At 29.8% G+C, this 24,778-nt stretch overlaps 2 protein-coding genes and 1 pseudogene across 2 annotated transcripts; 1 reads left to right on the top strand and 2 right to left on the bottom strand.

Moving 5' to 3' along the window:
- Window positions 1-4,375: 4,375 nt before the first annotated feature.
- On the bottom strand, window positions 4,376-7,176 carry LOC125815095 (uncharacterized; annotated as a pseudogene).
- Window positions 7,177-9,337: 2,161 nt separating this feature from the next.
- On the top strand, window positions 9,338-9,833 carry LOC125816707 (uncharacterized). Its single transcript, XM_049496329.1, has 2 exons — window positions 9,338-9,577; window positions 9,695-9,833. Exons 1-2 carry the CDS (start codon window positions 9,389-9,391, stop codon window positions 9,785-9,787), a joined length of 282 nt encoding a protein of 93 aa, XP_049352286.1. The 5' UTR covers window positions 9,338-9,388; the 3' UTR covers window positions 9,788-9,833.
- Window positions 9,834-12,475: 2,642 nt separating this feature from the next.
- On the bottom strand, window positions 12,476-12,749 carry LOC125816708 (transcription factor RADIALIS). Its single transcript, XM_049496330.1, has one exon. The coding sequence runs from the start codon at window positions 12,746-12,748 to the stop codon at window positions 12,476-12,478; it is 273 nt and encodes a 90-aa protein (XP_049352287.1). The 5' UTR covers window position 12,749.
- Window positions 12,750-24,778: the final 12,029 nt, after the last annotated feature.

Below are 24,778 nucleotides of genomic sequence, written 5' to 3'. Positions count from 1 at the left end.
ATATGATAATATCATTCATTTTTGGTCTTTTCAAATTTCCTGGATTAATGGTGGAAAAATATTCTCTTTATAGAATTTATATAAAAAGGCCTAAGTTCTTGACATTACTATTAATGTTATATTCATAGATGATTCTCACTTGACTTTAGCCTTTTTCATATTTTTTGTAAGTTGTGCACTATATTTTTTTTCCATGAAGCAATCATTGCTCTTTTGATTTGGTTTACTTGGTCAGCCAGCACCATTTGCAGCATATATATAGGTAAGGATATACTTCATTTATCTAGAGATTGTATGAAAATATTTATGTCACTACTTTTATTTACTGATTTGGATGAACATATTTCAAAACTTTTTATTGTTGTTTTTTTTTTTCTTACTCGACGAAAATGTTAAAATTCAGTGGCTATGACCCTTTGAATTACTATAAGTTGCATCTACTAGCTTTAAGTTATAATTTATTATACAGTCTACCTACTAGCTATATTTAGATGCTCAAATTTACAGGTTTGGACAATCATTTTCCATATATGCAATAATCAAGTCATTCAAATAGGTTCATTGTCAATCAATTTCAACTTGCACTTTAAATGGCTATACTAAATTCTACAAATATTTATAACACCTTAAATCTCTTCAATCACCCCACATTTGTTGTATTATTTCAACCATATCAAATTATATATATGCTCTTAAATTTGGCAATTTAAGGTTGAGTGATCAAGGCACAAGAAGTGTACTTTGAACTATAGAACAGAAGACGTTGGCAAAAGATGGCTCGGAGATGGTTTATTTCCTATATTATATTACACTGCGTAAGGCACAATTTTCACTAATTTCTATTTTCTTTTGCAGGAATTAACTCAACAAATCAGTAACATTCTATAGGTTTTAACCTTTGGTTAGTAATATCCCTATTTGAAGTGAGAAGATAGAACACTATATGCTTCTTCCTTGTAAGAATTCACTGCTTAGTGAATTATTAATCTTTTTTTTCCCAATAAAAATACACTAATTTATGTTAGTTTCTTCACTTACATTATCTATCATAATCTTCCTTTGAGAAGTCTATGGATTTTGAGATGCAACAACAAACTAAAAGATAAAAAACATGGATCCAAAAATAGTAGATGGACTGCATGAGGACGAAGAAGTCGAGATGGTGATATCTAGGTGCACTCCAGCATTTTTTGGACCACTTTAACAAGTCTTTTGGTACTCATTTATATTCTACCTTAACCCCAAAATGCAACTAACCCTAGTGTATATCTTCATCCGTATCGACATAATTTATGGTGGAACGGTTGAGATCATTTTATTCTTAATTATCAAAAGTTCGAGTTCTTTAAAATAATAATAATAATTAAAAAAAATATGTTGAAAGTGCCGCCCTCAGAAATGAATTTTGCAATGTGGATATTTGAATATAATCGAATCCCAATATATATATATATATAAACACTAGACACCAATTGGAAAAATAAATCTTGATCCGTACAATTTCCTATTATATTCTATTATCTTTTGTCGGTTGATTAATTTGAGAAGCCTCATTTTTTCTCAAATAAAATTTATTACATCAGAATAAATAGATAAAGTTTTTGGATCGAAGGGGAAGAATAACTATAAGTATGAAGAAATCGGGTTCAAATTTTTAGTATTGCAAAAATTCAAATAGAAAGTTCTTTTTTAATGTGTTTTAGTAGCAATTTTATTAGTCGAGCCTTAAGGCTTCGATGCGAATATAAAATATCAAAATGAGAACTTAATTTTTTTTTAAATATTGCTTCTTAAATCCCAACACATAATTTGGAGATAAAGATTTTCATCTAACAAAACTTTGAGATAAAGTACTAGTTTTGATTGGTTAAACAAATTATTTACATTGTAAGTTCCTCTACTTGTAGAATAGTGATTAACTTGTACTCAAGGGTTGGGGTGGTCTTTTAAAAAAAAAAAAAAAAAAATTGAAATCACAATTTGGATTACCAAATTTTTATTTTTTTTGAGAATCTGGGAATTTGAAATCATGATCGATTTCAAATCACATGTATTAAAATCATGATTTCAAATCGCATATCTTAAAGCCTATTTATTTAATTGCATGTTTGATTCTAAAATATCCAAAGAAAGAATAATAAGCCAATAATTTAGAGAAACAACCACCTATAATATTATTGAAATGCTCTCACATTTGAGTCCTTTTAAACTTGATTACGAAGACCTAATTAATAAGTACGACTTCTTAAATTGTTAGAAAATTGAACTTTGATCAATTTGAGTTCCCTTGCTTTTAACTTGTTTCCAAATTAAGAAATTACGATGGTGACACTTTCCATGAATCAACAAGTAGATTAACTTTCTTAATTTTCATCTTCTTCTTTTTTTCACTTGATGGAACCAAGTCATCAAGGTTTAGTCTTAATTAACTACAAATTAACAAACAAACAAAGCACAAAATACTCAGAAATTGCTTTATACAAAAATTTCGTTCTCAAAAATATATCTCGATCCACCTGGGATGGCAAGCGGTGCGGCATTGGTGTACGTGAATGTGATGTACGTTCTAGATCTCTCTTAACTCATAAAATTTCAACCCGGCTCACCAGCCCTACATAGCATTTTTTTGACCCGTTTATTCGGCTTAAACCCACAACCATGTCCATCCGGCCCGGCCCGCTATTTAAAAAAAAAAAAAAAGAGAAAAAGGACAAATATATCCCCAAACTATCATATGCAGATATCCTCCGTCATACTTTTGGAACATTGGTGCCCCCGTCGTCCAAAAATTTGAGCATATATACCCTTTATACTTATTTTTGAAAAACATTCAATAATAAAAATGTAATTCACTTAAGCTCTAATTTTACAAAAATATTTGTATTGTGATTTTATCATTTTTCTTATTTCTATAATTGATTTTTTAAAATAAATTTATATATATATATTTCATAACTGCGCGAAGCGCGGCCAAATTCCCTAGTATATATATAAAGCTGGGTGTTAGAAAAATAATGTGGCATCTTTTTTGGTCAATAATTCTATTTATCTTTTTATTTTCTCAATTTTTTGACATTTTTTTTATATTTTTATTCTTACTTATTTATTGTATGAAAAAATGAATATATCAATTACTAATCTTTTATTTATTGTTACACTTAAATGTCTCAAAATTTACTTCCACTCATTATTATTCTTTATTAAAAAAATAAGTCTTAATATTTACTAATCCAATCTTTCAAGATATTTGTCTTTGTTTTTTATATTTTTTTTTCCTCCTTCAATTTTGTCAAACACAATGGAGTAATACAAAAAAACAAAAAAAAAAGAGGTTGCTTTCCTAATAAAATTTAAACACCCAAAAAATATTTAATAGCTCATGAGTTTTTTTTGTCTTCATTATTCTAATTTTGTCCTTTTATTTATTTTAAAATTCTCACCTTCATAAAGAAGATAAAGACGAAAATTAACAATAGAGATTTATTTAGATGATAATGAAAAATAGGAGGAAAAGATTTATTTAGATGATGATGGAAAATAAGACAAAAAACAAGGACAATGAAATGATTCAATATAAAAAATATGAAATAAAACTACGTATCTCTTTTTTCTCCTATTTTTAGTTTTATGACTTTTTGTTTCTTTTCTTTTACTTGTGAATATAAAGAAGGTTTATCAAATAGTTTAATAAAAGCAAGAAAAAAATTAAAGTCCTTAAATATATTTATTCGAATTGTATTATATAATCATGTATTAACATCATAATAGATAATTATTTTTTAAAAAAATAAATTAACATTTTACTTTAAAAAATATTTGATGATAAAAATGTAATTCACTTGAGCTCTAATTTCCAAAAAAAATTGTATTGTGATTTTATCATTTTCTTATTTTTATAGTTGATTTTTTTTATTTTTTTCTATCATGATTAATTTTAAAATAAATTTGCAGATATTTTCTTATAACTGCGCGAAGCACGGCCAGATTCCCTAGTTTATTAATATGCAGAAAGCCACTTTTTTCATACGCCGCTTTATAGCATTTGCTAGTTTAAATTCAATTATGAGTACCTTGGTGTTTGCTTCCTTGCAACTTGCAAGTGACATTCGAAAGTAAATGTAAACTCGTGGTCAATTAGAAAAAATTTAAATTTCAGAAATGAACTTGTTATGGATATGTTTCCACATAATTTGGGTAAATTCAAATATTATTGTTATGACCACACCTTTTTACTAGTTCTTGTACAAGTCCAGTAGTACATATAGTTTAATATATGGAGGAACAAAATTATCTTCTTAATAAACAAGTGACACTTTGTCTTTCACCACTAAAAAGTATAGTAATTGAAAAATATTATATTTATTGCACATATTCATCACACGTTGCCATAGCCACTAGAACATGAAAGATATTTCTTGAGACAGCGATTGTATGTGTAGGGTCGCTCTAATTGAACAAGATGTCCTGCTTTTTTTATATATTTCATCGATGTATTTTCTCCCAATTTTCTGCACTCATTGATAAGATATATCTATGAGTAAAGTATACGGCAAAATTTCATAATCAAATATCAAATTTGTATTTCAAATTAAACAAAAGGTAGGCATTGACTAACTTTTCAGGAGTACTTACGCTTTCATAATATCTGAAACTGTATGATTAAAGATTTTATCGTTATCTCCCTATAAAAGGTAAATTCTCTACATGAAAGATCAAACAAACTTATCAAAATGAATTATTTAACATGTTATACAAAATTATATTTTTTATATGGAAAATGATCAAAATTTCTTTAATATATTAAAAATAATTTAAAAATACTTTGCTTTCAGCTATATATGAGAGGACATTTGACATACCTGGGAGTATTTTGGAGGAGTAGTGTCTTTATCACCGACTACTAAAGCTTCAAGAAGTTCCACTTTCTCCATTCTGTTGCCAAACATAACCTGCTTTTACAACATTTTACCATTAAAAATTGGTATGATAAACAACTTTGACATTAGCTTTTTATGTTAACTTTTTTCTAGCGATATATTATAACAAAATAAGAATACTTCGATTTACATAGTCAAGTTACCTATTTTTTATAGGAGTATAATAATTTTGAGGTTTAGAGCCTGTTTGGATTGATTTATTTTAGGTATTTTTAAGTCGGGGTAGCTTTTAAGTAATTTGATAGTGTTTGAGTAAAATAAAAGAAAAAAGAGCTTATGAGCACAAAAATAAGTCAAAAGTCATTAAAACTTATTACTTTTAGCCTATAACTTATAAGCAGAAATTCAATCCAAAAAGACTCATAGCAGTACTCCCTCCATTCACTATTAATTAACTACTTTAGATTTTGTACGCTTTTTAAGAAATAATAATTGATGTAGGTTTCTTACTATACATAAATAAGAAGATAATTTTACTAATTCACTCCTTAAAAAATTTATTGGTAATTATACAAATAAATGTGAAAACTTTCAAAAAGAATTAATTGCAAGGGTAATATAGAAAAATATAGTTAATGCTTTCTTAATTTAGTATGGTGAACAATTAATATGGGATAACTATTTTTAGTATAATGATCAACTAATAATATGAGACGGAGGGAGTATATAATAGTAATTGTTGTTTTATGTCATGAGAAATAATTTGGGAATTCGTAATTAATGTTAAAGAATAAAACATGAAGAAGAAACATACTCCCTCCGTCCCTTTTAAGTTGTCCACTTTAGAAATGGCACACAGATTAAGGCAATAATGATTAGCACAGTGAAGTTACAATTTTACCCTTATGACAACTTTTCACTTCAAAATTACAACTACTTATTTGAATTAAAGTGAAATAAATTGAAGGGAAACAACATACACTTTTACAATTTTCAAAAAGTGTAAATAAGGGTATAATAGGAAAAAATTTGTTGTCCTTTTTTGATTTGTCAAAATGGACAACTAAATAGGGACAACTAAAAAAGGAAATATGGACAAGTAAATAGAGACGGAGGGAGTACTTTTTTCTTTTACTTTTATTTGTCAACATTGGACTTTGCACCTTCTTTATAAGAAGCAATAATTATGTTTAGTATTAAGTATTGAAAATTAATTAATTAATGTTAAGAATAAAATATGATTTAAAAAATAAAGATTTATTTTTTCAAAGAGTGAACAAGTAAAAGTGTTGATGGAAGAAGATAGAATGTGAAATGGAGTATTACTCTTTCTATCCAAAAAATAATAAAGAAAAGGAATAATATTACTACATTACCCTTTGAATATACATCAAATTTAATGTTTTAGGAAATATATATATATATATATATATATATATATATATATATATATTGAGTAGCAAAAATAAAATAAATTATGTCAAACAACTATTTTTAGTATAGTTAAATAAAGAGGAAAAGTAGATTGAGGGGTAGTTAAAGACGCACGTACCTCAAGAAAATCCCTGAACAAAAATTGAGGGAACCAAGGAAACTTATGGCTTCCAATAGATAAAAGCACTTTGAGATCAGCTATGGTTTTGGGCAAAAGAAAATCAGGCCAGTTAGTGAACCCAATATTGTTCAAAGAAGCATTGCTAATGGTTTCAGTCATCTCTATAACCGTGCTTGACATAACCATAGATTCAACCATATGAGGATACAATTGGGCCAACTTGAACCCAACCATTCCTCCATAACTGAACCCCACTAGAGAAAACTTTTCAACTCCCAACTTGATCATGCCTAAAAGAAAAAGAATCAGACCCGCACGTGAGATATTATAATTAAATAATAAAATTATCTTTTCTTTAATAACTTAAATTTTTAGATAAGATGATCACACACTTCAACATGATATCAAATGAAATATGAGTTGAGCAATACCTTTTGCTAAACAATGTGCGTGAAAACTTGTTGACCGTTGGGGACAATCGGTGAAGGAATCTCCGAAGAAAAGTAAATCAGGGACGTAGATAGCGAAATCTGAACTTAAGGAGAGTATTTGAAAAAGCCATGTCATAATTCCATTAGCAACAAATCCATGGAGAAATACAACTGAAGGCTTAGTTGAATTGATGGTTGGAACCCAAAAATGTAAGGTAGTTCCAGCTTCTATTTCCACTAACTTGGATCTCATTCCAATAACTTTCATTAGACACCGCAATATTGGCTTTATTACTGCAAATACATTTCCCATTTTTCACAAACCTAACACTTTTCTCCCTTTCTCTAAGCTACACTACACTAGAAGAAGATGATACATTAGAGATGGCCGCTTTAATCTTTTGGCTCATACCCTTGTCCTTTTTAATGTGAAAAGGATAAAAATGTCTCTCAACTTTCGTCTATATTATTTATTATGAGTTCGTCTCTAGTTATAATATATGGTCAAATTAGTAAAATATGTAAAAATATAGCTCTTTTTAACGATTGTCCATATGGCAAGACATTTGGGTAAGTTGGACGTCACGTAACAGGCCACCTCATCATTAAATATTTATTCTTTTTCTTACTTTTCTTCTTCACGAAAGAATGAAACTTCTTTTAATTACTTAATATTTTGTTACGAAACGTGTAAGAAAAAAATATGACAGATAATTTGATACGAAGAGAACAATATGATTTTTAACCTCAACTTCTTCAACATGGTACTTCATCCAATAATCTCAATTATTATGACTGTTGAAGTGTTGGGTCACAATCACATACATATATTGGGCCATGGGACTGACTATTACACAGTGGTTACAGTGCATACTGCAATTTTTCCAATTTGATGAGATTGTTTAAGATTTTATTGTTGTACAATAGTATAAATTAGTTTTGTCCAACTTTTCTAAAATTTAAAATTTAAATTGTATGTAACTCGGTCTAGCTCGAAGATTCTTTTTCCTTGGATCTCAATACATTTTCAGGGTTATATTATATGGATAAGAAATTAAATGTGGACTATTAATGAAAAAAATAATACTCATCCCCTTTGAACAACGTAGCTAAACTCACTTAAGAAAGTAAAGCACTAATACTTCTACTTGAGGAAGATAAAGTGAATTTAGTATTAGAAAATATCAGTCATTTACAATTTGATTTAGTACAATTTGGATTACTTTCTAGTGTATTATTGAAAATTATGACAAGACAAGTTGATGAATTTTATGATCAACAGAATCCTTCAGCATGTTTTATGATAAATGGGCCGGGCTAGGTTATGACCCGGCCCATGGTGGCGCCCGCTTTTAGCCCAAATAATAGAAACAAAATCTTGTTGCTCAAGTTATTACATTCTATAGTCCCTTCTCGATAGAAGGAGGTCCCTGCTCATTCTCAAACCATGTGCTATCTATTTCGGAAGGTAAGCAGCAAAACTCATCTCCATCGATTTTAATTTTTCTTCTTTTCTTTTTTGAGATGTTAATTCCTTGAAATTTATCTCCCATAAATCGGTTTACTTATTTAGTAGTATTTTCTTAGCAGCATTAAATCAAACAGTTTATCTGCAATTTTGTTTCCTTAGCTCTGCCTCTTACTGTGAAATTTGCTTCTCCAATGGGATGTGATAACTCACACTTGTGCTTTTACCTGTACCTGGAGTAATTACCACACTAATTTAGTTGCTTGATACACTTGTAATATTTCTTACCTAGTTTTTGAATATTTAAATAAATTCCATGTCCAAATTCATTGCCAAACTTAAACCGTTTTGACTCTCGAAATCTGAATTGTGTCACATAAACTGGGAAAGAGGGAGTAGTACTTATATGTTGTAAGGGTTATGCTTCATGTACCCTTCCTTTAGTCCCAGGGATGCTTTTGATTGATTATTTGGCCAATTTGACAGTCGTGAAAATTATACTTTAACTCTTTCTTTCCAGTTTAATTTGAGGTGTTCCGGGTTCTTGCTTTGAGCAGATCTAATTCTTTTGCTTTGTAAAGACTATATTTTGCTTTAGTGGCATTGTATCATTGATGGATTACAAATATTTTGTCTTACTTTCGTAGATATCTATCCTGTTTCTATACCTGAAAATCTGGGTATCTCTTCATGGTAATTATTCCTTTTGATTACTATGTACGTTATTTGTGTGAATCGCGCCTAAGTCATTGGAATGAAAATCATAATAAAGGAGTCTAAGTTCTGAGGTGGTTTGCTATTAATACAGAGTTAAATGCAAGCTGTTGTTATTGAAGATAACTGAAGAGGGGATCCAAATGGATCAAAATGTACATGAGGATTAATGTGGCTAAAACCCAAGTAGGGATTAAGACATAATTGTTGTTGTTATATTTGTTGACTTGATTTTTCTTCTTGGTGTATGGTTGTCTTCGTTGGTGCATACGAAGAAATAAAATAGTTATATGTGATGTTGATAACCTTATAGCCTAGATAAGAGCCTCGCATCAAGGATAACATGGCAGCAGAAAATGTCCAAAATGAGAAGACACCATCCCCTGTTACTCCAAATCCAGCCATGACTTCGTGTCGGAAGAAGAAGAGCGAACAAGCAACTTTTCTAGAAGACATCAAGGATCACATGGATGAATTCATTCATGCTTCTATGGATGAACACAAAACTTGCTTCAAGAAGACCATCCAAAAGGTATTTGCTATTACTTTCACCTAAACTAAACAATCTGCTTACAGTGAACCTAAAAAAGCATCACATCTATTACTTCAAATATAACTGGCTGTTAACCTTGTCCAATGCACATATCAGATGTTTGGCATGTCAAAAATTGTTGCGGAAAGGAATGCTGAGGCTAAAGAGGTTGAAAGTTCTCTGCCCCTGCAAACAACATTGGCTAAGTAGGATTTTTGGCACATCTTGACTTGATGGCTAGTATCAATAGAGTAGAAAAGAATGACATCTGACTTTTCACTATGCTGTCTATGTTCTATTGATCTATGGAATGCTCTTGATTTGTAACTTCCACTCTCTTATTTCCACTGTCTGTATTAGTATCTCAATTGTTGTGTAGAACTTGGATTCGTTGATTTCATTGAAGTGAATAGATTCACTGGTTTCTTCTGCTCTTTGCACCACTCAACTTGTTGGTGGTATCAGGACTATGAAAGATCGACCAAGTGTCAAGTGTTTAAGGAACATTATCGAAACTTTTAAGCTCGCAATTCTATTGCAACGGAGAAAAGTTTCATAATCTGTGTTTCTGCTGCATTACACCCCATAAAGTGGATAGATTCGCTGGTGTTACTATGCACCAGTGAATTGTTTGTGGGATCAGGATTATGAAAAAATGACGAAAGTGCTTAAACTAGGTTTCTGCTCCATTAAGTTGTTTAATGAATCTCATGTAACTAAGTTTGAATAGCTATGTTTCTGCTACACCCTTAAAGAAATATATACACACTCCATTGATGATTGTTGTATATATGTAAACATTACGCCTCAATTTTAGTTTGCTGGAACTTCTAATTTATTCAACCTATAATTGTGAACACATTACGATTTATCCTCCTTTTTAACTTATCAAAAACATTTAAAGGAAAGGCAATTATCCCCATTTTTACCCTTTGAGGTGGTCCAGTGGTTTGGGCTTGGGAACTTCCATATTGAAGGTCTCAAGTTCGAAATTCCTGCCAACGAAAGCAAGGGGTTCACTTTTTGGGTTGACCTCGTTGCACCGGGCTTGCCTAGTGCAAGTTACCTCTCCTATGTGGTTTGTGAGCTATTGCATAGAAGCAGGGGTTTTGTTTTGTGCACACTCAAAGGGTAAAAACTGCAGATTTATTTTCCTTGCACACCCAAAGACGGATGCGGGTTTCCCACCCACCGAAGTCATTAAAAGAAATTAGATATTTCCTATTTTTACAACGTGCGTCCTGAAACGAGTCTCCTGAGTCCTGACTGATGGTCTCAAAGGGTATTATTGTCATCGTGATATAATATTGTCTGTTATTTTTTATTTATTTTTAAGAAATAACTACTCCATTATTTTTGTGTGCTGAAATTATTGTTCTCTTGTACTTACGCTTTCTAGTCCATTTCAAATCGTGTTTCAGCTACAATGGTCAGATAAATTTATTTACTGATTAAGTTTCCTAAAAGCCAACTCAAAGTAAATTTTATACATTTTGTATAAGTTGATAATTCTGAAAATTAAAGATATAGGTAGTAATTTATCAGAGCCATTCAAAGTTACACTGAGTTCGTAAAATATTTTATGTTGTCAGTGGATAAAACTTATATTGCAAAGTGATTATTACAATATGGTAAGGTGTAAATGTTCCACACATCGTGTATTTAAGAGCATTCAAATAAGCTAAGAATTAATTTGGGGTCCATTCTTAAAACCCTATGAATAATGAACGTCAATTTTTTTTGGCATAATACATAACTGTGTCTTTTAACTTGGCTTAATTTTACATTTATCCCCTTCAACTTTGGGTGTACACAAATAGACACTTAAACTTATATAAAGTTGAACAAGTAGATACAAGAGTCCTACGTGGCACAATACACGTAGGACAAACAATGCCATGTAGGATGTCATGTAAGACATGTGTGTCTATTAAATTGCACGTACACAAAATAAAAATAAAAACGTATTTTATAGAAAGAGATCAAACATGAATGCTATTACAAAGTAGAAGGAATTCAAATGCTTCCTTCATATAGTACATCCATGAAATTGATAGCAATAATGCAAATTAATACAATTAACTTGGACGTACAAAGAAATTGATATACACTTCACTTGAATTGTCAAGAAGAAAATGTGATATTCTGGTTATTATTATTATTATTTTAATAGCTAGTAGTAGGGTTACTAATTTCTTGGAGTAAAAATGTTGTGTCATATATAATTAATAATTAAGGCTGCAGTTTTCTTTCCCTCATTGCTTTGTTGGAACCAAAGATTTGCATCCTGCATCAAATATATATTCAATGAGAAACATTAAGAATTGCCATTTCAAAAAGATACTATTATATGGAGATGATTTGCATATTCAATGAGAAACACAAATAGTACTAGGAAGAAAATAGGCATTAGTATTTTATTTTGGATGATACTTACCTTGGCTACTTGCTTTAAACAAGACTAAAATAAGCTCTAAGTTGTGGAAAAAAAAGTTGCGATAAGATGTGGAGCAACATAAAAGAAAAATCAAATTATAGAATTAATCTCTTAACACTATTTTTTAACACATTAGTTTTGGAATTTAAGACTTTTAAAACATGTGACCATCCCATCTTAAAAACATGATTGATTTAAATCTTTTAAAATAATGAGATTTAAGTACCTGAATTGAGTGGACGGGCAATGGGAAAATTGAGAAAGAGTAAGAACAAGACAAAAACAAAAGCTTCAACATCTTACTTAGACATTTTTATTTAGTTAAGTATATCCTGAACATGTAAGGATAATTCATTTTTATAAACCAAACACGTAATTAATATAATGGAGACATTTGGATCAAAATTTGTCTATTCTGATATCATGTTAGAACAAGACAATAAATCATACCTTAATGCGAATTATTTGTTATTAGTGCGGCCTCGGCCTCCGTTACGAGTGGTGTAGTTAGGGAAAGGCACACCACCACTCTCAATAAACTTGATATCATGAAGAAGTACTTCATAATGTTGCTTCACATCTTCAGCAGTTTTATTGCCTCCAATAGCTCTAGCAACGTTAGACCAACGGTCAGGGGTGTCTTTGTCATACACTGCTAATGCCCTCTCAAATGCCTTGTTTTGTTGTAAAGTCCATGTAACTGATGATCCTTGTCCAACTTGAGAAGAAGACATTATAGTAGTATTGTTTTTGATGAACTCTTTAGTAGTGAATATTATCGATGGAGTTGATGATTGAGTACATTATTTGTATCGAAGGGGTGCTACTTATATAGGATACAAAATGAGAGGGGTGTGGGGTCCAAAATGATATTTCAAGAATTTTATGATTTGTCTTCCTAGCAACCACAAAGACTAACAATGCTCGATCAACCAATATATATAAGTTAATGAGTATTTGATAAAAGTTTAATAAAAGGTAAAGTTAGAATTTTAATTTTATGGGTTATGAATTTTATAACAATTATTTTGAACAAGTATTGATATTTTTGGGTTCGAAACTTAATATTTGTACATATATAATAAATTTTTTGATACAAATATATTATTTAAATAAAAATTGATGGGTTCGATCAAATTCGTACTTATCATGAATGACTAATCAGAATTTTAATTTGACACATTTAGCATTTAAATTCTTACTATTGATTGACCCAAAATACGTCCTTTTAAGGATGGTCAAAATATTTAATTTTGACCAGAACTCATATATAGTTTCTTTAAATATTTTGAAAATAAAATTTTACATATTTGAACAACTTCTACATCTTCACATGAAATGAGTGGTAGGAAGTACTTTTGAAATTATTGTTGAGAATACAATTAAGAAAATAAAAGTGTGTTTCTATTAACCGTTTAAATTTTTTTATGAAATAGTCTCACACTTCAATAAGGTATCAGAGCAAGTAAAGGTCATGCGTTAAGCGTTTTGAGAATATAATCAAGTAAGAAAAAATATACTATATATTTTTCTTTTTGACACATTACGAATACATAAATGTGTTATTTAACTTGATCTCGTCTGATATTTATATAATATAACTTTATATGTACACAAATAGACACTTAAACTTATAAAAACTAACAAATAGACACATTTATTGTACGTTTTTTTAACATATATTGATATAAAAAAGTTTGTTCGGTTGTACATGTTATTTTCATGCTCCATCCGCCACAGCTTACATGACAGTACTTCTCCAATAGTACTCCCATAGAGCAAAAGATATTTTGTTGAAGCTGATTAATGCATTTCGACTAAAAATTAACTTTTAAATTAATTATTTTATTTTAATTACATGCTTTTATGGCTATATATATAAAAAAAAAAATGACTTAAACATAATTGAGACGATAAAATTTTAATTCTATTTACGACACATACCCGTTTTTTTTTTTTTTCTAAAACTTCTTGTCTCAGTAAAAACATGATATGCAATTATATGAAACGGACGAATTAGATTATTAATTATAATACTAAAGGGGTAGTAAACTTATCCATATAATTTGAATCATATACACTAAAAAAAATCCTGAACTTGACACGAAAACTTACTTTAGCAATTAAACTACATGGGTGTTTATATACCCCCTTAAGATATTTGATGTGAATTATTTTCAACCCTCCGAACACCAGCCTCGTGCGCGTGTTGATACAACTTGGAACGGCGCGTAATTCATCTTTTAACATTTTTTAAAAATAAAATTTGACCCTCCAACGGTAATATCCGACGCATTACGTACTTGAAGATCCATCTTCACTTTTAAAGAACCCTAATTTCCTCTTCTCCCTCACCAACCCAATCATCCAAAAATGGTGACCTAATTCATTGTTGTTTTCTTGATTTTTCTCAAATATTAGCTCTTCAAACCTAAAAGTTGTTCTTCAAAATGTAAGATTCAAACCTATTCTTCTTCCTCTATTATTTTGATTTTTCTTTCCTCCCTTTTTCTTATTATTTGGTAACATTGTTTCTTCACGCAAATCCTTTGTTTCTTCACGAAAATCCTAAACTCAGCAAATCCTTCACGCTAACGAAAGAAAAATCTTCAGATTAAGTCTTGTATATTTGAGAGAATGAGAATCGGGAGTAGAGATTTAGGGATATTTGTTTAGAAATGGGTCGAGTTGTATTTTGGGAACGGATGAGTTATATAAAACGGGTAAGATATTTAAACCCTTAGTGACGTCGATCAATGAAAACGTGTGTGTAACAATGCCAAGCCTTCAACTGGGCTGGTGTTCGGAGGGTTGAAAACAATTCACATCAAATATGTTAAGGGGTATATAAACACCCGTGTAATTTAAGTACTAAAGTAAGTTTTCGGGCCAAGTTCAGAGGGGTTTTTATGTATTTTCCCTAACAAATTTCTTCCACCTATGGCATATGACTAAATTAAACCACATTATATTGGGGTTGCCTAAACATTTTATATTATTATTATAGTAGCAATACGCATGTCAGTTTAGCTTATAGAAAAAATATACTTTACTAAATTTGCAATTGCAAACCCTTCCTCTTTTATCATAGAAATGTCATGACATATATAAGATTATAAGTCTTGATGCACGGTTGATCATACTTTTAAATTATGTATGTTATTTTGCCGCACTTAGTTTTTGAAATAAAATTTTGTTCAAATTCACTAACTTTTATATTTACTTTAAGAACTTCATTCAATATTCATAAAATATGTAATTTATACAAGTCGATAACTTGAAATGACTAGAACCTTGTATCTAAAAACTTTAAATCCTGTCTCCTCAATTTTGTTACAAATGATGATATGGGCCACATATTGATTTGGCTTACAAAAGTTTTTCACGGGGGTGCACAATGATATTCGTTAACTAGCTAGAAGTTACGTCTAGCTAGGCTTTATATGTGTACTGTGCAAACATCTTGGCAGAATTATGATCACTTTGTGTGCAATATTATTATTATTTTTGTGTAGAAACTACAATAGTCCAAGTTTCTTAAAGCTTGTTCACCACTTGTTTTTTGTCCGTACAATGATGGTATTATGTTTTTATTACCAGAAATGGTGAACACGTGTGACCTATTACTTTACACAAATCGATTTTCTTGTACCCTATGAATCATCTTTCTATTGTTTTCTAGCTACTTCAACAAGTACAACAATTAATTCATAATCCCTAATTATAAACATGTAAGTAGAAAACAAAAGGAATAATGCTCTCCTGGCTAGAAACAAGGGTTTTTAATCCCCACCATATTCCATCGAACTAGCTAGAACACATGGTAGAAAATAGATTTTCTTTGAATACTGAGAAGTTTCCTACTGTTTTTTTTTTCTTAGTGACTCTATCAAAATATTTGTAATAGCCATTAAATATTTTTAGTAGTATATTTCAATAAAAAAATAATAATGATTGTTTAGTAGAATGTGCTTCATTCGTTATAGAACTCTGGGTACATTTCTACTTCCTCTGTCCCTAATTACTTGTCCACTTTTGAATTAACACACCTATTAAGAAAACAATTAATGACATAATGAGTTTACCATTTTACCCCTATTAATTATGAAGTGGATGAAAAATTCTATATTTTAAAAAATAATTAATCATTTAATTGAGGATATAATAGGTAAAAAAAATTGTCCTTTCTTGATTTATCAAAATTGACAAGTAATTAAGGACAACTATAAACGAAAAAGTGGACAAATAATTAGGGACAGAGGAATATTATTTACTCAGTTAATTTCTTTGTAAATTTGCATAAGATTTACTACCAGCAGAAAACTTGACACTTGTCCGATTTCGATTAGACTGCGTTATAAAATCTCAAGTAACAAACTCACAGAGATGTGTTGGTTATTGAGCATTTTAATATTATTTTTTATATTAAATTTGCTCATTATTTTGGTGCCTTAATATTGCCTAATTACTCATGGATTGACCATTGACTTAGTGGTCATAAAATGCTGGCAGAAACGTTCTAGTGAACGTTGGAATTGGGCAGCATGTTCATTTGCCGTTGGATGCATTTGTTACACTCTCTTTATTTTCATTCTTTACTCTTCCATTATCCTTGTAACATATGTAACTCCTAAGACCATTATCTTCACTATTTACTACACCATTATCTTCCTATTCATTGCTAGGAAGACTTCTTCTAGTATAAATAGTGGTGGTCTTCATTTGGTTTGTTATACACTATACACAAGAAAAATATAGAGTGAAAGAGTTAGTCAAAAAAGAGTTCTTATTAGTTGAAGGAAGGTGTTCTTTTTGTGGAGCTTTGAACTCAACTCTTGTCCAGGGTTGTTGAGTTATATATTGTGAATAGGCTGTTGTATCCTGGAGGGGACAAGTCAAGAAGGACTACTGCTGGATCGGTGAAAACATTTGCTGCAGTGGGCTTGAATCTCCTTAAAGAGAGCGAGATATCCGCGCCTCAGCCTGAAGAGATTTCTGTTTCTTCATTTTAATTTCAATTGTATCTTGTATTTTTTGTTATCTTGTAAGTTTTTCACTAACAAGATGTATATTGGGCTATGGAAGCTTACTTTTGTAGCCAATTAATTAGTTGGGAAAATTGTACATAATGGCAAATTATTAATTCAAATTAAATGGTATAATTACACTTTGATTTAATTGTGCCCTGTAGCAAACTGTTTGTCAATCGTCTCTCTCCCTCAAACTCTCACTCGCCACTCTCCCTCTCTCTGTCGCTCGCCTCTCTCGCTTTATACAAACAGAAATATATAGATTGTGTTTCTGTTTGTATAAAGCGAGAGAAAATTGTATATACACATGCAAATACATATATCTTCGTCCTATACACTTATAATTATACAATACAAATATTCCCCTGCCCAGTTCTCTTTTGTCTTTTTCTCTTTCTCGCTTTATACAAACACAGATTATAATACAAAATACAATGTATAATTTATGTTTGTATAAAGCGAGAGAGAGAACGATATTTGATATACAAACGTTTTATTTCGATTCAATTGTATACAAATTCAAATTTTATACAGATATACAAACACATAAAATTAAATTGAGAGACTCTCAACGATTTATACAAACGAGAGGCTGACAACAATTTATACAAATGACCTACCAGCGAAATTATACAAATTTGAAGAGGAGCCAGTGAATTATACAATTGCTTCTTTTGTATATATGTATAGCGAAATAACCTAGTCATAGCATGTTTGCTATGGAGTGCAATTATGCAAACTTTGTTATAGCATATAAATATGAATTTTGTGTTTGTTATATGTGAAAATTGCTCTAATTAATTTGATTTAGGCAAAACGGTCAGAATTTTCACTAAGAAAATTAATGTGATAATCCTCTTTATATTTGTACCATTCCCTCCTTGAGGAAATCTCGTATCCAACCCTGTCTATATTCGGAAAAAAAGAACTCTTTAAAAAAATGTTTGTCTACTAAAAAACGTAAATAGTAAATATTTGGCTAAGATAGAAATTATTGTTATAATAAATTATTGAGCGTAATCTCAACATGAAAACCAAGTGTGAGATAATGCAGGCAAAATATAATGTTAACATTGATTTGTTAATTAAAATAATGTCATGGGGAAAACTTAAACATAATAGGTGTCTCATTCCTGTGCCCTTATAGAATAAGCTAGCCATAGCCCATAGAGCCATAATTTTTTTAACTTCTTTATCAAGACTATATAGTATGACATTAAATAACAAAAGTTCTTTTTAAAAAATATTTTGACATTGTCTTTCCTGCGGCAAATTGTTTAACATATTTAGCAGGAAATTATATGCAATGATATTAATAGTGGATGATTTTGAATTTTTGACCCCTTATTTTATGGGATAATTTTCAAGATCGAAAGTCAAAAGTTCAAAATCACCCACTTTAAAAATTATTTTTTTATTAAATCACTGCATGTTTGGCCCAAATAAGTCCAATTTTTAAATGAAACTCTTGCATGGATTACCCCTATTTCAGGATGGTCTTTAATATATTTTATTTTTTTGTCTGGTGCTCATTTAAAAAAGAATTGTAGATCAAAGTATCTTTATCAATGACCTAATTTCGTTTGATATAAGTTTAGAGAACTTTTACCTCGTTTGACATAATTTTATAGGAATAAAGCTATCTGGCATAAATTGTGTAGTACCTAATTCGCTTGATTAAATTTTGAGCACTTTTACCCTAACCAGCATAATTTGTGTAGAAATTAAATAGCATAATTTGTGTTATATTATAATACGGAAATATCAGTGTAGAATATTGATGTTGAAGGGAGGGTAGAAATAGAACGTTTGATGATGCAACACCATACAATTTGAAGTACAAGTGGATCATATTGACTATAGTAATAGCTAGCCCATATAGCTATTGGTCCATTCCCATATATGCCGGCAGATGAATCCTTCCAATTTGTGTCCATATATTCACTTTACAAAGAAAGAGTTCAATTGTAAAAAAAAATACAATAACGTGTCACATGATAACAAGTAGAATTATTCTATATTCTGAAAAATAAAATAAAATATCTGATATATTATATTAAATTATATTAAGAGTCTAAAATGCATTTATCTTATAACGTGCATATAAGCCCTGGATAGCTTTTTACCAAAATCAAACTTTTGGGACAAATTGCAAATGGTTTGGGAAGGGACCCCTTCATTGACGCAGCTGAATATTCGCCATTTTTATAAACTTTCCATGATTCTAAAGTATTAGTAGAAAAATGAAAAAACAAAACAAAGGTACGATAACTAAAAAAGAAATTCTTAAATTTGGCGTGTTTTATTTAAATTAATCTTTAGTCAAACTAAATTTGGTTGTAATTATCCTTTTGTATTTGACTTTTCTAAAATCATTACCCTCTCAATGTTTAGTGCATCAAGTCACAATTTAAGAAGGATTTGAATAAAACGAGTCAATATTTGGGGGGTTGGGGGAGAGGGTATGGGAGGAGCCACCGTGTGGTCAGGAATTTCATCCAAACTTCCTTCGACAGAAAATTATATTATTTATATATGGTTAAAATATTATTTATACGTGATTTTATCTGAAATTTTCTTTGACTAGTTCACGTCAACTTATTCAGATTTTACACCCTTTTAATTAAAATTATTATTCCGCCATAGGCAAAATTTGAAGAATTTTTGGATTCCAACCGACTCTATCGCGTACGGAAAACACAACATATGTGGGAATCATTGGTCTCCTAACAAGGGCTCTAGCCCTCTAGGATGGTCCTCTATAATTCCCACAACTTGTAGAATTGAATAATATAATGGCCCACTCATGTCTAAAAACATACTACACTAATTAATCTTCCAATTAAACTTTTTAAGCAATGTAACTCATAATTAAAAAAATAAAAACTTTTGGTAGCTTCTAATTACTAACTTCTGACGGCTACTTCTGAGTCAGTTTAACTTTAAAGATTAGCCAAATTAAAAATATTCAAAAATCTTTAAGGCAATGTAGACTTGAGTTTTGAAAATTGTTATAATCGATAAATGACAAGTGTATTCTTTTAACACCATTTCAATTATAGGATCAATTGCAGAGGTGTATCCAGGATTTCGGGATAATGGGTGCACTATTATGAAAAGATGGATCTAATCGGTTTGATATTTGGGTTCTTTATCATTGAAAACAGTTAAAATTTTAAATTATTGTTCCAAAATTAAAATGCTTAATAAATTAAAACGCGAAAAGTGCTATCAATAACCACTTAGAGATCTGCTACCAAATTTTAGAAAGAAAAATAAAACAAGTAGATATAAAAGTCCAATTTCTAACCTCACTGAAAGATGCACTCAATCATCATCGCATTATATGATACTTTAGTGTGGGTTCACACATTTATATTTAAAATTAAAATAAAAAATATAACACTATTGTATATAATTTTGGAAGGGGAGCATGGATTCGCGTGAACCCGGTAACCCCTCCTGCATACGCCTCTATTCAATTGTTTAAGTTACATTATTTTAAATATCATATTACTAAATTCATAGTGGTTTCGAATATATTAATTGAGGTTTTCATAATTTGCATGGTTCACTTCAAGCTCCTTGGACCTTGTCACTTTTTTTGAACTTTTTGCTTTTTAAAAACGTTGTCCTGGATGATACACTTGTTAAAATAATCACCAGAACAAGTAAGAAGGTATCCTAGCAAAAGTGGAAAAATAATGATTGGAAAAGTGAGTAAATTTGGAAGGAGAATATATATTTATCAAATTGCAGACTATACAGCAAAGAAGAAACAAATCAATTGGTTATATTTATAATATTATTCCTAAAAATCTTATGGTAAATGAGAGAACCAATCAAAAAGCTTATCTTATTAGTGAGGATAAAAAAAAGATGCAAGACTTAAAATTCGATACACAAGTTGCATCACTTCGAATATTGGACGAGTGCTTTATATATAGTTGATAATGCATATGTGGCTTCGATAAGATTTGACATATAGAAAGGAATATAGTGAATATGTGATTTTCCAAAGGATCGTTTTTGCCTTTGAGCTTTTGCCAATCATAAGGCAATCTTACAACTTTTGGTATGTTCCACAATTCTAGTGGAAATTTCCTTGTCTAGTAAACAATATAAAATAGGCCGGTGCACTAAGGTACCGATATGTGCAGGGTTTGGGAAAAAGTCTAGCCACAAAAGTCTATATAGATAATTATGTGATGTATTTTTGGAAGAAATTGCTTTCACAAATTAAAATCATGACATTTTAATTATATAACAATTTTATCTGTTACGACAAGGCTTTTTTTTTCTCTTGTATAGTAATTATGGTAAATAAATTATATATCATCATCAAGTTGTTGAAAGATTAGCTTTTAGAATTAATTCCCTACCTAAAAACTTTATACATGCATGTATATCTTACGACACTATGAGAATGACACAACCACGTTGGGACCTAATTTTTTGGAATATTGCACAAGTAGTTTTTTTATTTTTGAAAAATTGAGTTTGATATTTTGAAGAAAATAATCGTACCAATATCTTTTTTAGGTGTATATCTCAAACAAGCACGTATTTTTTTTTCTTTTTTGGGAAGAAAATGGACAATACTTTACAAATATAAATAAGAATTAGTAATTTTAACCTTATGAGCGGACTTCTAATGGATACATTATAAGTTCAACCGGGATGGCAATAGCATAAATAACGTGTTCAATATAGAATTTGGCGGATCTAGGACTTGGAGGTCCTAGGTGTCACATATATTGCTCAAGTAAGATAAGCGGGTCGGTTATTTTAATTTTGGGTTACAATTGGAGTTATTTATCTTTTTTTTATTTTTATCAACAAATCGATCAAACATGCATGTTAGTAATATTTTCTTTTAGATATTATGAGATTAGAGATAACAAAACAATACAATTTTTATTTCTTTTTAGGAATTAGTGGCTTTATTCGCTGAAACTTTGAGGAAAAAAAAAAGATTTTTCACACTAAAATTTGAGCTTGTATAAAATATCTAATAGTGTTGACTTAATAAATTCATATTTCATTGACTTTATGTGTTGTTGCAAATATATAACAAAGAGAATAAAAAATTTAGTTTCAATCTTGTCATCTTACTTATCAAGAACGTCAGTGAAGATCGAAAGAACCTTTAAATTAAACAAACTCTAATAATAATATTTATCATTTTTAAAACTTATATTTTTTTAAACGACTATTTAAATATATTCTTAATAATATTTATGTCACGTTCATAACTCAGTACTCATTAATTGATAAAGAATAAATACGAAACATTCATATCAAATGATTAATAATTAGTGAAAGAGAAAGTAAAAGAATTTAATAATTAATTATGGTGAATAAGAGTCAATTTGAATTAATAAAGAATATTAGTAAATAAATAAGAATGAATGGATGAAAAAAAAAAAGCCTTCACACGTTAATGAAAAAGACAAAAAAAAAAAAAAAAAAAAGCTTCCAAAAATTAATGTTGTCCATGAGATTTGAAGCTGCGGCTACACGTGTGGCAAACTACCGGCTTTGCCAAATGAAGTGTTCACTATTTATTAGTTTAATGGGTGGCAAAGAAAATATATATTAATTTCTTATACATATATATATACAAAGTTTTTTTCAAGATCACTGGTGCCGTGGCACCCCACGGATACCCATAGATCCGCCCATATTGGTACTATTAAAAAAATTATTATTTTATTAAGGTAAGTCGAGATTAAAAGTCTTAACCATTCATTTTCAAGATTATCAGGTGTAACTTCCTACAAATTGACCCACTATTCATCTGTCCAATAAAACCAACTCAAACTAAAATAAATTGAACGTGTTTGAAAAAAGTGATTCACATAAATAGAATTTGTTGATGATAACTATTTAAACTTTAATGCCTTTAAAAAAATAAATCTTAAGAAAATGGACTTCACGCTAGAAACTATCATGGTTTCCAGCATGACTTATAGCGATTCATCAAGATTTAAATATTATTTTAATAATTATCAGAATTTTTTTATCTAAAATTGACCTTACATCAAACTATAGTGATTCGTCGGTGTTATTGATAAAATACTACTCCCTTCATTTTATAAAGAATAGTCTAATTTGACTTGGCACAGAGTTTAAGAAAATAAAGAAGATTTTTGAATTTTGTGGTCTTAAATTAAAGTCATGTCAAATGTACAAAATTGCCCTTTAATCTTGTGGTCTTAAACATGTCATGTGGAAAATTGAAATTAAAATGTTACCAAAAAAAAAAAGAGGTCATACTTTTTTAAACAGACTAAAAAGGAAAGGAGGTTATTCTTTTTTAAACGAAGGAAATAATAAATAGCTATATATTTTTCAACATTCGTGGCTGAAATTCTGGCATCTATTAGGATGTTAAATTCTAGTGATCACCATAACTAGGGTCTGCTTCAATATGAAGTCATTCAAGCCAATGCTTTAGGCCCCAATTTTTATTTTTTTATTTTATTTTTTGGGTGGGGGAAGGGGGAGTGGGTGACGCCCATTTATATGTTACTTTCTTCGTTTTAATTTATTTGATTTATTTTGACTTGACACAAATTTAAAAATATATATATAAAGAAAATATTTGAATCTTATGGTTTAAAATTAAAAATATATCCAATGTATCAAAATGTTCTTTAATCTCGTGGTTTTTGAAACATGTCATGTGAAAAATTGAAATTAAAGAATTGCTAAAAAGAACTAAAATTGAATCAGATAAGATTTAAAAATCGAATATAATATTTTTTAAAATGAACTTTTAATTAATTTATCGACAATGGTCATTAGCTGAAATAAGTTTTTTAAAATTTAAGTTGATCAAATCTCACTCAAGATAAACAATGTATCAAAAGAAATTGAATTGCCTTAGGATATTATCAAATCGAAAAGAAATCATTAAAAAATAATTATTCCTTCCTTTGAATTTTAAAAAGTTAGAAGTACATTTTTAAATCAAAGCTTCGATTTTAGGCCACCAATAGTATCGAGCGATCCTGACCATAATATGTTGTACATGTAGAAATACACCCATATACTTTAGCTTCAAAATTATTCTCTATGTCCCATTTTATGTGAGGTAGAATAGAAGATGGTGAAGGAGGAGAAATTCTTGCGGAAGTCTTTTTTGCACAACTTTGCTTAACACGATAGGAAAACCAAATTGTCGAAGTAGACAATTATGATAGAATTTACATTAGTAGAGGCAAACTCAAGATTTGAAGATGATGAGTGTACTGTCAACGTCTAATGTATATTAGACATACAAATATAAAACTAATGTAATAACATATCAATTTGAATTAAATGACTCTAGTAAATAAAGTTTGCTTTGTGAAATCTGTCACAAGTTTGAAACTACCAGCCCCATATATTCACCTCAAAATGAGGAGGGTGCAGGGTTTATAAACCAATCTACCCAATTAGTTTTAGTGCTCTTACCGTCTCATATTTTAAAATTTTATATATACATGCCTCTGCACATAGATTGGAAATTCAGGACTAATTCTAACATGCCCATTCTAAAAACACCACTCGGGATGAAGTACTGGAAATCCAGGGTAAATTTATCTTATTTTCCAGAAAAGTATTCACTAAATTAGAAAAGGAAGATTCTATTCACTAATTTATCTTCTTCATGGGTATAAGAGACTGGACCACTTGAAGATAAAATAATGTAACAATGGAGTCGCTGAAGTTTGCTGGCTTCTATCT

The sequence above is a fragment of the Solanum verrucosum genome, unplaced genomic scaffold, assembly GCF_900185275.1.
Source record: "Solanum verrucosum unplaced genomic scaffold, falcon-dt-bn FXZP01000261.1, whole genome shotgun sequence".
Classification (NCBI taxonomy): domain Eukaryota; kingdom Viridiplantae; phylum Streptophyta; class Magnoliopsida; order Solanales; family Solanaceae; genus Solanum; species Solanum verrucosum.
This window is presented reverse-complemented; position numbering and strand designations above follow the sequence as displayed.